The 14,681-nt window shown below is 46.0% G+C and overlaps 1 protein-coding gene across 4 annotated transcripts; it reads left to right on the top strand.

The window, feature by feature from the left end:
- The first annotated feature begins 1,996 nt into the window (after positions 1-1,996).
- nhej1 (nonhomologous end-joining factor 1) lies at positions 1,997-14,671 on the top strand. 4 transcript variants are annotated; one of them, XM_041032365.1, is made up of 9 exons: positions 1,997-2,046; positions 2,883-3,032; positions 3,263-3,475; positions 3,561-3,782; positions 3,957-4,095; positions 4,441-4,499; positions 12,174-12,357; positions 12,606-12,715; positions 12,867-14,671. In XM_041032365.1, the coding sequence occupies exons 3-9, from the start codon at positions 3,290-3,292 to the stop codon at positions 12,945-12,947; spliced, it is 981 nt and encodes a 326-aa protein (XP_040888299.1). In that variant the 5' UTR covers positions 1,997-2,046; positions 2,883-3,032; positions 3,263-3,289; the 3' UTR covers positions 12,948-14,671. The 4 variants fall into 4 exon arrangements, with proteins under 4 accessions (XP_040888299.1, XP_040888300.1, XP_040888301.1 ...); XM_041032366.1 differs by having other exon boundaries at positions 2,001-2,050; XM_041032367.1 differs by lacking the exon at positions 1,997-2,046 and adding an exon at positions 2,097-2,210.
- Positions 14,672-14,681: the final 10 nt, after the last annotated feature.

Genomic DNA, 14,681 nt, shown 5'->3' with positions numbered 1-14,681 from the left:
ATGGAAGACAGAGACTTTTTCCTTCAGGGATCAATAATGTTCTACATGAATATCACATACATACAATTAAATACATAAACGTGTAGACATGACATTAGAGCAGGAGGCAGATGAACAGGAGAAAACAAAGAGCTCAGAGGGCTGTGAAGTGATGAGTGTGTCTGCATCCACTAATTATCACTTCATTTGGATATCTGTGTGTGTGTGTGTGTGTGTGTGTGTGTTCATCCGGCCCCTGTGGGACCACAACTGGAGCAAACACAGCGCGGCGTCTTCGTGCTCGGGGGCCTTTTTCTTGGGCGAATAAGGCGGCGGTCCGGACACTTTGTGAATAATTGGATTAACAGCGAGAAGCAGAAAAGGTGACAGAGTTTATTCCGCTCTGTGAACCCACCTGGGCTGAAACAGACAGAGGAAAGACTGTGTTCCAGTTATAATATGGATTTACAGTAATTTGGCTCAGACCTGCCATCAACGTTTGCTTTTAGCAACCAAAACCACAACCTTTCCATAAGTGTAATCAAATATTTAGGCAGCATTTCTCTTTCATAACCGTAATCTTTCTCTGACTGTAGCTGTTGGTCTCCTCCTCAGACAGCTGTGGTGTGGAGAGGCTGATCAGATCTGATCGCTTACAAACAGAAAGACCTGCTGGAAGAGGTTTGGGTGGTTCCTCCTGTTGTCCAGCAGCCTCAGGCTTTTCCCTCTTTCGATCTGAAAATAAAATAAGCAATCACATAATTGAGAGTTAGTCATAATTCTGAATGAGTCAAGTTTACCACCTCTGCACCGCGAGGCAGAGCTGTGAATGTGAGAGGTCGACATAGTGTGATATCTGCTCACATTCACATCCAGCTGATGTTAACTGAACTCTGAACTGCAAAGAATTATTTCCCATCCTTATGAATGGAATTTGCTGAATTTCTGTTTTGTTTCAGTCCTGTTTTGGTTATATTTGTCTCTTTGTTTTAACCAGGGGTCACGCTTCCAGCAGTCTTGTATCAGAGACCACATGTCCTGCTTAGCATACACACAAAAACTGTAGGAGGATCAGACACATGGAGGGAGAGGCGCTGGCTGCAGCCACAACATATAGTAAGTGATCAGAAATGTTAGAACATAGACCTAAAAATGTGATTTTATAATATGACATAAAAAATGTCATGGTGTAGTACACAGTAGGTTAGTCCCTGGGGACCTCCTTTGGGAAGTGGGTCAATCGCTTGGCAGGGCAGGCTTACTTGTTAGTATGGAGTGTAAACACACACACACACACCTCAGCCCTTCTGGCTGTAACCGGCGACAATGCAAATTACACGCAGGCTAATTAGCAGTTCCTTGGCACAGGCAGGAATCTAGGTGTGTGTCTGAGTGTGTGTTTTCATCATTAAGGTTAGTTTAAGACAGCCAACTGCAGCGAGTTTTACCAGCTCAGCACTACATGAATTTAATCATCTTCCCCAGGTTAGAACAATGCTTCAGCTCCTTTCGTTATATCCAGGTAACTCGTCTTCACCTTGTCTCATTAATGAAGCTGTTGACTGTGCTGGTTTTTGCAGCTCTTGCACCACAGCAGTGAGTGTGAATGAGTCAGACTGCAGAGGCAGAGCGTCCTCTGGTGGCTGCTTTGATGAACTGTATTTAATAAATGTTGACGCTTTGGTGGTTTTCTTGACCAGCACCCCATCCCCATATCATACCCCACGCTACTATGAGCAGTAAGAGGTCCAAGTAGTAGTATTCATTTTTCATACACATTACACAAGTCATAGGCATTTTATCCAGTGTAACTGGATAAGGCAGATTCACTGCCTGCACGGTTACTGAAGGATAAAAACCAGCTTTAATTCTGAAACACAGACACTTAGAATGTTTTAAAAAATAATTCAATTCAATTGAATTCAATTTAATATTTCTTTCTTTCTTTGTTCTTTCTTTATTTATTATTAGTGGAACCTTTGACCACGCGCTGTTGTTTCACGTCGGCGTCACAATCGGTGGCTCTCAGCAGCACCGGGCGGCGGAGCTGCATCTCCCGTAGCAATCGTTGGTACATTTTATATTTCATCATGTCTGTGGATGTGTTATAAGATGCTGCGGCAGAATAATGACCGAACAGCTTTTAGATGTGGCGGTCAAAGTCACAGCGGCAGAAAGCAAAGCAAAGCTCACGTCCCTTGTCAATTTCTTCCGCATAGAATTGAAGAATTGTGAGGAAAAGTTGGTATTTCTTGAATAAAAACGGCTTCTTGTGTTAGTGAGATGGTCACCGAGTTGAAGAATAGCTCCTTCAAATGTAGTCACGATTTGCCATCTTAAGCTATTTCATAACTATATTTGTTTTTAAGCAAGGAAACGTTAAAATTCAGAGATTTGTAAATTGAGTTTGGTATGATTTGCCGTCACCCTTCTTCTGTCTTGAATTAGCGAGATTATTGCCAGCTGCGTTCCAAAACCAGAATTTCTTTTTAAATACAGAAGATATATAAGTTTGTACTCATGTCTGTACTGCTACTGTTTGTTTGTGTTTGTCTTTGTCTTTGTCTTTGTTTGTTTGTGTTTGTTTGTTTTGTTTGTTTGTTTGTCTTTGTTTGTCTTTGTTTTTGCTTCTAGGTATAAAAGAAGCGGTTCATAGTGAACTTTAAATTCAGAAATTTATGAATGGAGTTTGGCGTGACGCTCTCGGAGCGTGTCAGGACTACATCCTGCCCTGATACCCTCTGACCGCTGGCATCCGTGTTCAGCTTTGTCTGGCTGTATATTGCAGTTATAAAGTTACTGATTTGGTATTTTTGTGATTTCTAAATTGGCATGAGTCACTCCTGAAACGTTCACTGTGTTTCAAATGGCCACTGACGAGAAATACCTCTTTTCCTTCCCAGAAAACAGCCCCATTACAGATCAGCAGACAGGAGCCGGTAACCCGCACTGTGGTCTCCCCGGGGCAAGGTGGTGATTATGCGGCCAGGACGGCGTCTGTAACGCGGCTTTAACAGATCTCAGTCCAGGCTTTGGTGGTGCATTCCTTGGAGGTGAATGATTAGGGGAAAAAAAACAAAACATGTTTGATAAAAAAGAAAATGACACCAGACCCACCGTTACACCAAACCCACATCCAGAACCAGTCTCTCCGTGTTGTAAATATCAGTGTATCTGTTCTCTGTACCTACTGTAAAATAGATTGATTAATCGATTGGTTGTTTTGTCTATTTTGTTTGTTCTTGTCTTCTAACAATGTGATCCGGATCTCTTTTCTGCTTAGTGTGTCCGTTCCATACTTCCTGCTACGATGGAGGTCAGCGGAGCCCCCGGTGACGTCCTCCTCCAGTGTCCCTGGCTTCCTGTGACCATCAGCGGCTGCCAGTTCCTCGCGAAGGTCTGGTTTGGAGACTCAGCATATCACATCCTGCTGACTGACATGGCCTGTGTGTGGGAGGAGAGGATGGACTCAGCTGCCATACAGAGCCGAGCACAGGTACGCAGAAGGCAGAGCAGAGGCTCGAGTTTTATTTGGGCTCGTGGTTATGAAATTACAAATGAGATCTCTTTTCTCCCACCAGGAGCTGAACAGGCGTTTACGAGCCAAAGTCAGAGCTTTCTTTTCCCACCTGTGTGAGGTGGTTCAGCCCTGTCTGTCAGGAAGCGGGGAGCGAGCTGGTAGTGAGGCTCAGATCTCCCTGACGCATCAGGAGGACGGCAGCATCAGCATGAAGCTGAAGAGTGAGCTAGCAGGGCTGCCCTTCTACTGGGAGTTTCACTGCACCCCTGCCCCCGTCACACTGGTACAGTCCACATTTCAGATGATTTGAAGTTTTGTGATTGGCCACAATCAACCAACCTCTGGGGGAGCATTTTGACCCCAGAGGTTGGTTGTTAAAAGGGATGGGATGAAACTGAGGATGTGCAGTTAAAACCCCACAGTCCTCTGTGTGACCATACCACGTTTTTTTTTTCAGGTGTGTGTTCAGCTGGTGCGCCCCCTGCTGGCAATGAGCCGCCTCTTGCAGCGGCAGGTGGAGCAGCTGGGAGGTCTGCTGGTGAAGAAGGACGCAGAGATCCAGGACTACAGGGAGAACGGAGCCACGCTCAGCAGAGGTGCACACACACTTTTAACACGCCTAAAACATAGTTCACAGAGGCAGAGCTACTGCAACAACTGAAGTTTATCTTCCAAAAAGAATGTTTAGAAATCTGGATCATTTAGACTGAAATAACTTTCAGTGAGTGAGAGAGTGCACAGGTCCTGCTGACTCACCTGTCCACAGGTGTTCAGGTGTCCACAGCTCTGTCTTTAACAGTAAAATTCTTTATGTGGGTCCTTATCACAGGTTATGGCCTTGATGTGATGTTATTCACAGTTCAGAGGAATTTCTGTAACATGTGTGAACACGTTTCTCTTTTTCATGTTTAATCGTCCTGTTTGTGCGTGTTTGAACCCAGAGCGGCTGCAGACGGACGTGTTTGAGGAGCAGACCTACAGAGAGGACTTCATGGCAAAGGTGAGAGGTCAGCAACACACACACACACACACCACAGCCCTTGCAGCCTGTTGTTTGGGTCTGTTTTTACCGTTCGCTCTGCTCCGTTCCCGACCGTTAACCAGCTGTGGCGAGCGCGGCGAGAACCACATGATAAAACACTGCGGGCGCTGGAACGAGCAGCGCTCCGTCTGACTGAAACACGAGCCTCCGTGGCACGCTTTAAAGTTGCTGCACATTTCTGTCAGCCAATCAGGACGAGACAAGCTGAGGTTTTTCATTTTTCTCCATCTGTGCGCGTGTGTGTATGTTTACTGTGTGTTTAAGGTGTGGAATTTCTCATCCCTGACTGTGCTGACCCCTGACCCCTGACTCCTACTCTGTGTGTGTGTGTGAGTGAGTGAGAGAGAGACTGATTGACTGACGAGGCATTTCAGATCTACCTGTGGAATTTGGAAGTTATACGTAGACTTCACTGAGGTTTTGGAAGTTTTAATTTTTTTTAAGCGTCTTTTTATTCCTGTTCAGTCTTTTACTCTTTTTATTCAGCTCTGCATTGAATGACATCAGTTCAGGTTATGGCTGATTCCTGAGGCCGATCTTTGATCTTTGATATTCAGATAATGACAGATCAGCCAGTCAGAATCTTTTTTTATTTTTACAGAAGCACATATTCCACTTTTTTGTGGAAATGGAGGGAGTGAAAAATGTTTTTTGTCCATCAGACAGACTGAGACATGTTAACGTTCCTTTTTGGGAAAAACTGTGACGACAGAAAAAAAGTCATCTGAGCCTCAGCCCGTGCGCTCCTCAGCTGTTAGCAGCTCCTGGTTGCAGGCTGCTAATGGATGTACAGCATCTGTTTTTCTGTGATTTCCCAACAGATTCATGGAGTCACTTCATGTTAGGTGGCTGTTTCTTCTTGGTTTGTCCTGCTGGATTTCTGTAATTTTGAAAACCCGTCCTGGACGATGAGTTAAATTAGCAGGGACCACAGGGACTATTTTATCCACCACCTTACGTCATGATTTTAATCCTGTCCAAATGGAGCTTTAGCTTTATGTGATCATCCTGACGAACTCGTCACAGCTGGTGTACAGCAGAGAGCAGGTTCAGACTTTACTTCATTGTTGGACGTTATATTGTGAGATTGTGATTTCTTTATAAATATAAAAACTAAAATTAGCTGAACTTCTGTTCCCCTTTGCTCTTTGAGTTTCCCTCAGAAAAGAGACATTGTTCTAAAAACTAAATCTGATTTCATGTGAAGGCCACGCATGTTGTGGAATGTTTGAAAGGTGAACATCAGAGAAGCTGATTGTTGGGAAATTTCCCCTCGCAGGTGACTTAGCAGGAACACACTGTAAGATAATTCACAGTTAGTTTGACTCATCAGTTGCATCATGGGGTGGTTTTCAGGGAGGAAACCAGCCTGTTTGTTGATGCTGTTTGTCTAAAAGGACAAACCAGGAAAGAATCACATTTTTAGGTGGTGGAAAGGCTCCAGCTCAGGCACAAGGAGTCATGGAAAGTTACATCAGGGTCACAGTGGCAGCTCTGTTTTCAGCTCTTTGGTGATCATACGATGGTTGAGGAGGGTGAGCAGACAGTCAGAGACCACAGAAGAAGAAGAAGAGAAACGCTGCAGTGGATCAAAGTCTTCTCTCTCCTGGCAAATTCCACCGGGCTGCGAGGAGGCCGCCTTCAGACCAAAGTCCAACCTGAAATAAAAGGTTTCTGGGAAAAATGTCACCGGAATGCGTCAAACAGAGAATCGCACACACCGGATGGACCACTGTGTGTGCGTGTGTGTGTGTGCGTGTGTGTGTGTGTGTGTGTGTGTGCGTGTGTGTGTGTGTGTGTGTGTGCGCGTGTGTGGGTGTGTGTGTACATCAGAGAAAGGCTAAAGGCGTTTGGCATGTGTGTGTAATATTTATCTATCAGGGTAGGGCCTTTGCATGCTTGTGTGTGTGTGTGTGTGTGTGCTGTGACTTCTGTTTGCATCACCTGTGTCCATGGCGAATGTTGCCATGGAGTCCGACTCTTTTCACTGTTTTCTGATAGATTAAATGACTGATCAGGTAGCTGCAGGGAGAATCACCACTTTTACCAATAATGAAACCATCAGTGGTTACAGCCCTCGTGTGAACGCCCGGTTAGCTTGTGGTCTCTTGTGTCCAGATAAAATCACTGGACAAGCTTTGTCTTCTGATTTGATCTGTGCAAAGCAGTTTAAGGTTGGCATTTCACTGCAGCAGCTGTTGACACATAACTGTTTCAGAGCAGCCCGAGACACATGAAGTGACTAAGTGTGAATGTGGTCTTTATGTTTTCTAGTGTGGTGCCAAACCTCTGAATCACAGTCCACATCTCAGATTGTTTTCAGCAGTTCAAGTGGGCCTTTTGTGCTCCTCTGGTTGGAAAAACCCAGTTAGTGTTTGTCGGTGCTTTCTAAAACTGTTGTAAAAATTATTCTTGGGTTCTTTTGCTGATCTGCTGCAGTTATGGCAAAGGTTTGGTTACGTTTAGGCACCAAAAAGTACTTGGTTAAGACGAAGGAAAGGTCATGTTCATGCTCACAGGACACCAGAGTTGACTGTCGGTGGGAGGCGGGATGCAAACAACGTCCTCCGGTGTTTGTTTTATGGTGATATTGTCAGGAAAACACACATGTAGGTCGCTTTATGTCTTTGAACGTCTTTAGTCCAGCATATTGTCATTTTCACACTTTTGCTTTTGTGCAGATTTAATGGTGAAGGTGTGCTGTGAGCAGTTCAGTGAGCATTAGAGGTGCTGTTTCCCCATTTCCAGGCTTTATTCTAAGCTCTGCTCGCCACCTTTTCCAAAAAGAAATCCAGAAAATGAATAAGCTTATTTCCCAGAAACTGTTGCTTTAAAGTCAAATAAGTAAATGACTAACAATCAGATCAGAGCCACAGGTACAACACAGAGTCTGCATGTGTCTCCTGTTCCTGTAAAACCCGCCCAGCTTCAGTTTCTACTTCAGCTTCTCCCTGAACTTGAACTTCTTTGACATTTGACGTTTACGTGTTAAGTGCCAAATGACAGAGCAGACAAATATCTGCCTCATCACCCCCTCTTTGACCGGTACACAGGCTTGTGTTTGTCCCTGTGCCATTTGCGGCCTTTGTGTCCCACACCGAGGGGAATGAAGGGCAGAGGGACGGTGGAAGGAAGACGATGATGACAGCAGCAGGAGCTTTTATTTTCTCCTGCAGCTTTCCATGGAAGCCCCTCCCCACCCGGTCACCACACAAACACCCCACCCAGCTCAGGTCAACATTTACATGGGTGGAATTAGCCTGTGCTTCCCACTGATACACACACACACACACACTCCAGATTGTCCAAAGGGAAGCTGATGTGATCCTAAAAGGATTCGAAATTTTTTTTTCATCCTTCAGCTCAGTTTTAGCCTGTACCCAATTTAAATGTGTGTGTGTGTGTGTGTGTGGTGTGTGTGGTGGCAGCAGCAGCTCATGACCTGGCAGAGGGGAGTGTCTGCTTATCCACACAGAGCAGGCTGTGACGCATGCTGTTGGTTTTTTAGAGCTGAGTGTTGGTGTGTGTGTCACTGAGGCTGTTTTTGTGTGTGTGCGTGTGTGTGTGTGTGTGTGCGTGTGCGTGTGCGTGCCGTAGTGATGCATGCTTCGCAGTTTTCTACGCAGCGTCACAGCTGTCAGCTCTGAATTGAATTGTCACTGTTTGGGAACGTCGCCCACTTCCTGTCTCAGGAGACGGCAGCTTCACAGCCCCACAGCGACCGCGCTGCAGCGTAACGACGTCTGACAATTAGTGGCCATTCTGACCAAAAACACCTCACCTCACTTGAGCTGCACAAAATCACATAATTGAGTCAAAATGTTGTGGCTTCCAAATTTGGCGTTCCTTACACCAGATTCACTGGTTTTCTTGCTTAAATTGAAGGTTTTCCTGGTCAGGTTTTGTGTTGAGTGAGCTTGAAACTGCTTAAAAACAAAATGGGAATCAATAAGAAGCTATTTTGTTCTTCTTTACAGTCTAGAGATGTGCAGTTTTCCGTCTCCAGTAAAAGCGGCTGTAATGATTATGTGCTGGGTGAAGAAATTATCCTTAAATGCTACGTAGCTCTCCACGTGAAGGCCTGCGCTGGCACAACAGGAGGAGTCAAATCCTAATATCTGTCTGCTTCAACCAGAGGCTCTAAGTTAGGAGCAGAGCAGGAAGCTGTGACCACAGCAGCTGATGGAGTCCAGAATACACACTTTGACTCTGCGCAGCCAAACGTGACCTAAAGAATAAAGAAGCAGCAGATATTGATCGATTTCATGTCTGATGAAGAAGAAAATTTAAACAAAAACAACATAAAGATGCTGTGGTCGCTGTTTTCTTAGTGACACCCGGTCTGCTGCTCACAAATGTCCTCTCTTTCCAAGGATCAGTGGGTCACATGGTGTCATGTGCGAGGATACGTCCCGTTTTAAGGCAGAGGATAAATGAGGGAGTGGGAGGAAAGGGAAAGAACAAGGATACCAGAGAGGAGAGGAAGGTGGGAAAGGTGGCAGCCTCTTCTTCTTCTTCTTTGTTCCCCCTCTGCGCAGTAAATCATTGACTCTCAGACAGAGAGAGCAGCTCTTTATCTCACGTAGCTAAGGAATTCAGGGCCTGGGTGCTAAGTAGGCGAGGCTGATACGAGCGAGGGCTGCACACATCAGCACGAACGTGATGTTGAACTCGGAATATTCAGCTTCCTGGGCAGGACATTCAGCCTGGTGTTCTCAGCCATCAAGAAACTGCATTTGCAGATACATGTAAAAAAAAAAACAAAAAAACAAAGTTAGTTATATATTTATGTTGCATTGCTCTGACATGCTGATTCAGCTAAATGCAGGGACACGTATTAGGGCTGTTGTGGCTGCTTTTTTTTTTACAGGAATCACAGGAATTTACATATTTTATAGATTAAATTCTTCATAAAATAATAATGAAAGTGATCATTAGTTGTAGTTTCTGCTCTCTAAGGAGTAAACGATGGCAAAACAAAAACATCTTCGTACAGTAGCTCTTCCTCCGCCTCCTCCTGTGCCTTCTGTCAGTTGCACACAGTTTCCACAGGGTTGTCCCCGGTCTGGGTCTGTAATTAGGCCCTCTGCGGCCTGGCTGCTCCCCCCTCTTCAGCTGCTGGTCTCTGGGCCGAGCCCCATCCTGGACTGGCCGAGTGCGGCGTCCCGCAAAGACATCATGAGACTGTGAGCAACATGAGAGCAGCAACACAAAACACGGCAGCGGCGATTGTCGGCACGTGAACACGCCGGGCGCAGTTTGAAAGAACCGCCTCCTGGAGCAGTGTATTTTATCTGTCACACTGCCCGTTACACTGTGTTTTTACAACACTGATGTTCAGCTGTTTATTATGTTTTATTTATTGATTAGTAGTTGCACTGAGCATTGAAACATTTATCGTTCACTCTCTTGGCTTTGGTTTCTCAGGTCCAGATCATACTTTGTGTGTGTGCTGGTTTTAATCCTTAAAAGTCAACCGACCAATCAGGATCAGGGAATCAGACGTAAAGCTGTAATTCTAATGTTCTCCAGACGTCATCGCTCCACATCCTGTCAGCCCCGTCGTTCTCCTGCTCCAGCTGTGCACCTCGGCCTCCTCCTTCGTCCTCCAGTTATTTATTTATGTATTTATTTTGAGAGGACGTGACCCGGAGACCTCAGGGTTCAGATGGAAACACACTGGTCTCGGGTTGGGGACGGGAAGCTGAGGTCACATGGAGAGAAAACGAGGTGGAGAGGAGTGAGGGGGAGTAAACATGAGGTCAACAACAGAGACGAGGATGAGGGAAAGTGAGTGTGAGACTCGCCGGCACCAGACCCCCGCTTAAAAAACAACAACAACAACAACAACAGCAGCAGCAGCAGCAGCAGCAGCAGCAGCAGCAGAGTCTAAAATCAGAGCTGTTTACCTGCTAATAATAGAGAAACAGCAACACGCTGCCAACTCTCCCCTTTTGCTCTCATCACCTTCCCCACACACGATGCTTTACTGTGGGGCAGGAGGTTTGGAGGTGTGGCCGCCAGGTGAGCGCTCCTCCTCCTCCTCCTCCTCCTCCTCCTCCCTGCTTGCTTCCTCTGTGGTTAGAGGACTTTGTTCTGTCACAAGAGCAGGGAGGAACTTTCCAGAACATTACTCAGCTCGACAAAACGGGCGCAAGGTTATTGACCTGCTGTAATCACCTTTTTATTCCTCGTCCGGCATTTCATTTCTGGTCAGCGGCAGCAGATAACAATCCTGTGTTATCTGCTGCGGCTGTGTTCACGCCCTCTGGACGCTTTCGTACCTTTCCTAAAATACAGAGACGTGTGGAAGCTGAGTTCTGCCCAGAAAAGAGTAAAAATACACTCAGTCTTGATCAACGTCTTTAAAAAAAGATTTACGACAGTAAAAAAAAATCATGAGCTACTAACTCTTGTGATTTCATGCTGCTCACAGATCCAGTGGTTTTCCACACAACAGCTGGACACAGGAAAGTTATCGGACGTGTGCGGCTCTTCATCTGAGATCTGCTGTGGCTGCTCCTCATCCTCCGTTACACCCTGATCCTCTGTCAGAAAAAGCCCAAAATGATCACTTCCTGTGACTGCTTTGCAATAAAAGCCACCACATGTTTCATCAGCTGAATGCTTTTAATGTGAAGCAGCAGCAGCAGGAAGAGCAGTGTCAGCATTAGCAGTAATTTAACACAGACCTGATGGGATACAGATTTGTATGAGTGAGTGAGTGAGTGAGTGAGGTGGGTGGGGGGGTGAGAAGAGAGAATAAGGATTGGCTTTCTGTTGCTTTCTCTCCCCTCAGCACATTGGTTTCTCTGTGCCCAAAGCAGAACTAAGCCTCACCAGAGCATACATACATTTATTTTTACGATATTTAAACAAACAAATAACAAAAATAAATCAATGCCAAACCTCGAACCCTGACCAAAGTGTGTTTAGGAGCCCCTCTGCCCTGACAGCGAGCGGGAGACCACCAATTTCTCCTGGTCAATATTTGAGGAGCTAATTTGGAGAGTTTGTCCTCTCCATCAGGAAAAAAGAAGGATTTAGTGAATAGTGTGTGTTTTTCTATGCGTTGGCTGCGTGTTCACATAATGTCGCATGAGTTTACATGCACCCTTATCTGTCAGACATGGGGTTTACAAAGCTGCTGTGTGTGTTTCAGTTGTTCCTGCTCACAGGTCTACCTGTGCTCAGCTGTGCCAATAATGCAGCTTTGATTAGAGGCTTATCACAGCCCCGCCCTTTATCACACCTCAGACATGTGACTCCCACTGCAGGGCCATAAAACAAGCAAACCCAAAGGCACCGCATGTTCAAATCATGTTTGTGGTTCATGCATCGGATGATTTTTTATTTTTCATGGATTTATTGGCTTTAAGGCTGCAGAACTGAGCAGACCAATGAGAAAATAGTGCAGGTTTAGACGTAGAAAAATATTTGACAGGTCAGGGAACATGATGTAAACAAGTTTCTGCAGATTGTCAGTAGGTTCAAACGGTTTGTTTCCAGCCTGTCTGATCAGCTGACAGCTCGTGCGCCATCGCTCTGTGTTTCCTGTTTGAGAGATTCTGTTCTTCATCCTTCGTCGCTCACCTTTTCCACCTCTCTGCCTCCTGTCTCTCCTCCCATCAGGCTCTTCCCCTGGTATGCTCTGAGCAGCAGGAAACTCTGGGCTTTGACACCGACCTGCAGCACCTGTACGCCTCCATCGCCGCTCACGGAAACACACACGCACAGAAACGCAAACTGTCACAGGAGGGCCCTGTGGAGGAGTCCCAGCCTGCCACCGAGGACCCTGACCTCACTCCATCTTTAGGTGCGTTTGGTTTGAAGTCTAAGAAGCTCGGTGCTGACTACTGAGAGCTTCACAGTTAGAAATCAAACTTTTCAGATGGTGTAGTTTTTAATTAGAGGAAAAGTTGTTTCTTATCACAGCCTCCCATTCTGACACAATATTTAAAACTGCACAACAAACAAACCTGCAGGACTTCAACCAAACAGAACAAACATTTCGTGTTTGTGTCCTCTGTAGTGTGTTTGATTGTCTTTGTCCTCGTCCTTCAGGTGATGGATCTGTGAGTCGTCAAACAGCTGAGAGGGACAGAGGACAGAGCCACAGCGGTCAGACAGATGCAGCTGGATCCACGATGGCCGACAGAGCCGCGGCACCACAGGTACTGTGGGAAGAAGACATCGTCTTTGTTCACATTAATCTCTTGTAATGGTCTTTACAATCTCAGAAGAGCCAGTATATAAAAAAGAGAATTAAAGAATGTATGAAGTATTAAAACCAAATATCCCTCCTCTCCTTTCTGTCCTCCACAGTCTCTGTGTGTCACGTCTGACCCTGCGGAGCGACCGTCCTCCAAACCAAAGAAGAAGAAAGTCGTTGGACTGTTCAGATAAGCCCAAGCAGCAGGACACACACACAATTGAGAACTTCATTAGAAAAAGTACTCTTTTTATTAACTCGGAGAAAAACAGAAAGCGAGTGTCTGCCTTTAAAACTATTTAACTTCAAACTTCTACTCTGACAAAGGACGCTTTAGTAGTTTGAGAAACTTTAGGTTTTAATTTAGTTTAGATTTGATCATATGAACTGCTTTTAGATTAGACATTTAAATGAAATAAATATTTTTTCGATTTTAAATCATTTTGTGATCTGCGACGTGAGGCTTGGTTTTAGCTCTGTATTAAAATTTTCCACTTATGTGATTGCTATCACACTTGCTGCGTTTTGGTCACAATATTAAAAATATAGATATAAATTTCTTTCTGCCTGAGCTCAGACAAACAGGGTGTAATGGGTTTACAGCCATGCTGAGGGACCAACTCAGACATGCAGACAGTTTCTAATCTGATTTATTTAGGATTTCTTGCCTTTTCTATATTGTGATGTAGTAAACTTTACGAAAATTCAATTAACAGACCTTTGAAGGGCAAATGAACCCGATGGGATTATGAATTAAATACCTGATCTACGTTTCCTGTAAACACTGTAAACAATAACATCAGTACGAATGAAAGGGATTCTGGGAAATGTAGGAAAGTCACTAAGAGCCACCAACTGAGACCGAAAAGCAGGTTCAAGGAATGTAGCTTATTTCAATACTTCACTACAAAATAATACCGAGTGAGAGATTTTTCTCTTGAGGTTGTTGTTTTTCCAAACTGGGGTCCTGGGGCCTCTCGGCGGTCCCTGAGGGTTGTTGCAGGTGTTCCCCAGCAGGTGAGGGCAGGCTGAACGTCCGTGTAAGGCCTCTGCAGGATGACAGAACAGGTCTGGTTTATGGTCAGAGGCTTGTTACTTCCTCACCTACAGCACAGACTGTTATGTCACTCTGGAAATGGTCTAAAATTTTACAAGGGGGGGTGAGAACGTTTTTTTCATGTGTTAGCGTGCGCACCTGCGCACCGGCTCATGCGTCTAGACTCGAAGACAAGGGTTCAAAGGACAGAGTGAGCGCGCGCCAGCCCGGACAGTCTCGTGGCTCGGTGTTTGTCTGTCCTCTTGGCTAAAGCCCTAGCTGACAATAAACAGATGAAGGCGGCCGCGGGGCCTGTGCCACCCCGATGGGAGGAGAGGACGGAGCAGAGGGCAGGTCCAGCAGGGCGCGGTCTTCTTCTTCTCCCGCGGCACCTCATCTGTACTGTAGTAGGATCTCTTCCATTTCCATTTCTGCCAACAGCCCTGTGCCACAGGGACGCATTGAGAACAAACCCGAGAGGCAGAAACCGCTGCGGGGACACCCTTTGACCGCCGTGCCCAACAGCCTACGCACCGCGCGCCTCCGTGTCTGTCTGTAGCCCGTTTCTCACAGCTCCGACACAGAGAGACCGCTTTGAACCTGCCTGCCAAGATAAACTCACCTCGCCTATTTATGCCCCTGCCTCTGCGTGCAATCGGGACAGGGGAGTGTCAGCAGCGCAGAGGACAGGTTCAGCAGCTCGTCTCCACCGGCGCACTGGCCACTTTTACGCGCCGGGAATGGCCACTTTTGGGGACTCGGGGATGAGTCCTGCTCCGTTACCTCCACTCTAAAATTATCAAGGAGGAACTCACGGGAGGGGACACTTCAAAAGAAATACAGCGGTGACATTTTGGCCACCCGCTGGGGGGTGGGTTGACACACCGGCCCC

This window comes from Toxotes jaculatrix, chromosome 24 (genome assembly GCF_017976425.1).
Source record: "Toxotes jaculatrix isolate fToxJac2 chromosome 24, fToxJac2.pri, whole genome shotgun sequence".
Taxonomy (NCBI): domain Eukaryota; kingdom Metazoa; phylum Chordata; class Actinopteri; family Toxotidae; genus Toxotes; species Toxotes jaculatrix.
Note: the sequence above shows the minus strand (reverse complement) of the source record. Positions and strands in the feature narration are given on the sequence as shown.

Coding starts and splice junctions, on each gene's coding strand:
- nhej1 (XM_041032365.1), top strand. CDS start 3,290: ATGGAGGTCAGCGGAGCCCCCGGTGACGTCCTCCTCCAGTGTCCCTGG. Junction 4,096..4,440: donor CGGAGCCACGCTCAGCAGAG/GTGCACACACAC, acceptor GTTTGAACCCAG/AGCGGCTGCAGACGGACGTG. Junction 4,500..12,173: donor GAGAGGACTTCATGGCAAAG/GTGAGAGGTCAG, acceptor TCCTCCCATCAG/GCTCTTCCCCTGGTATGCTC.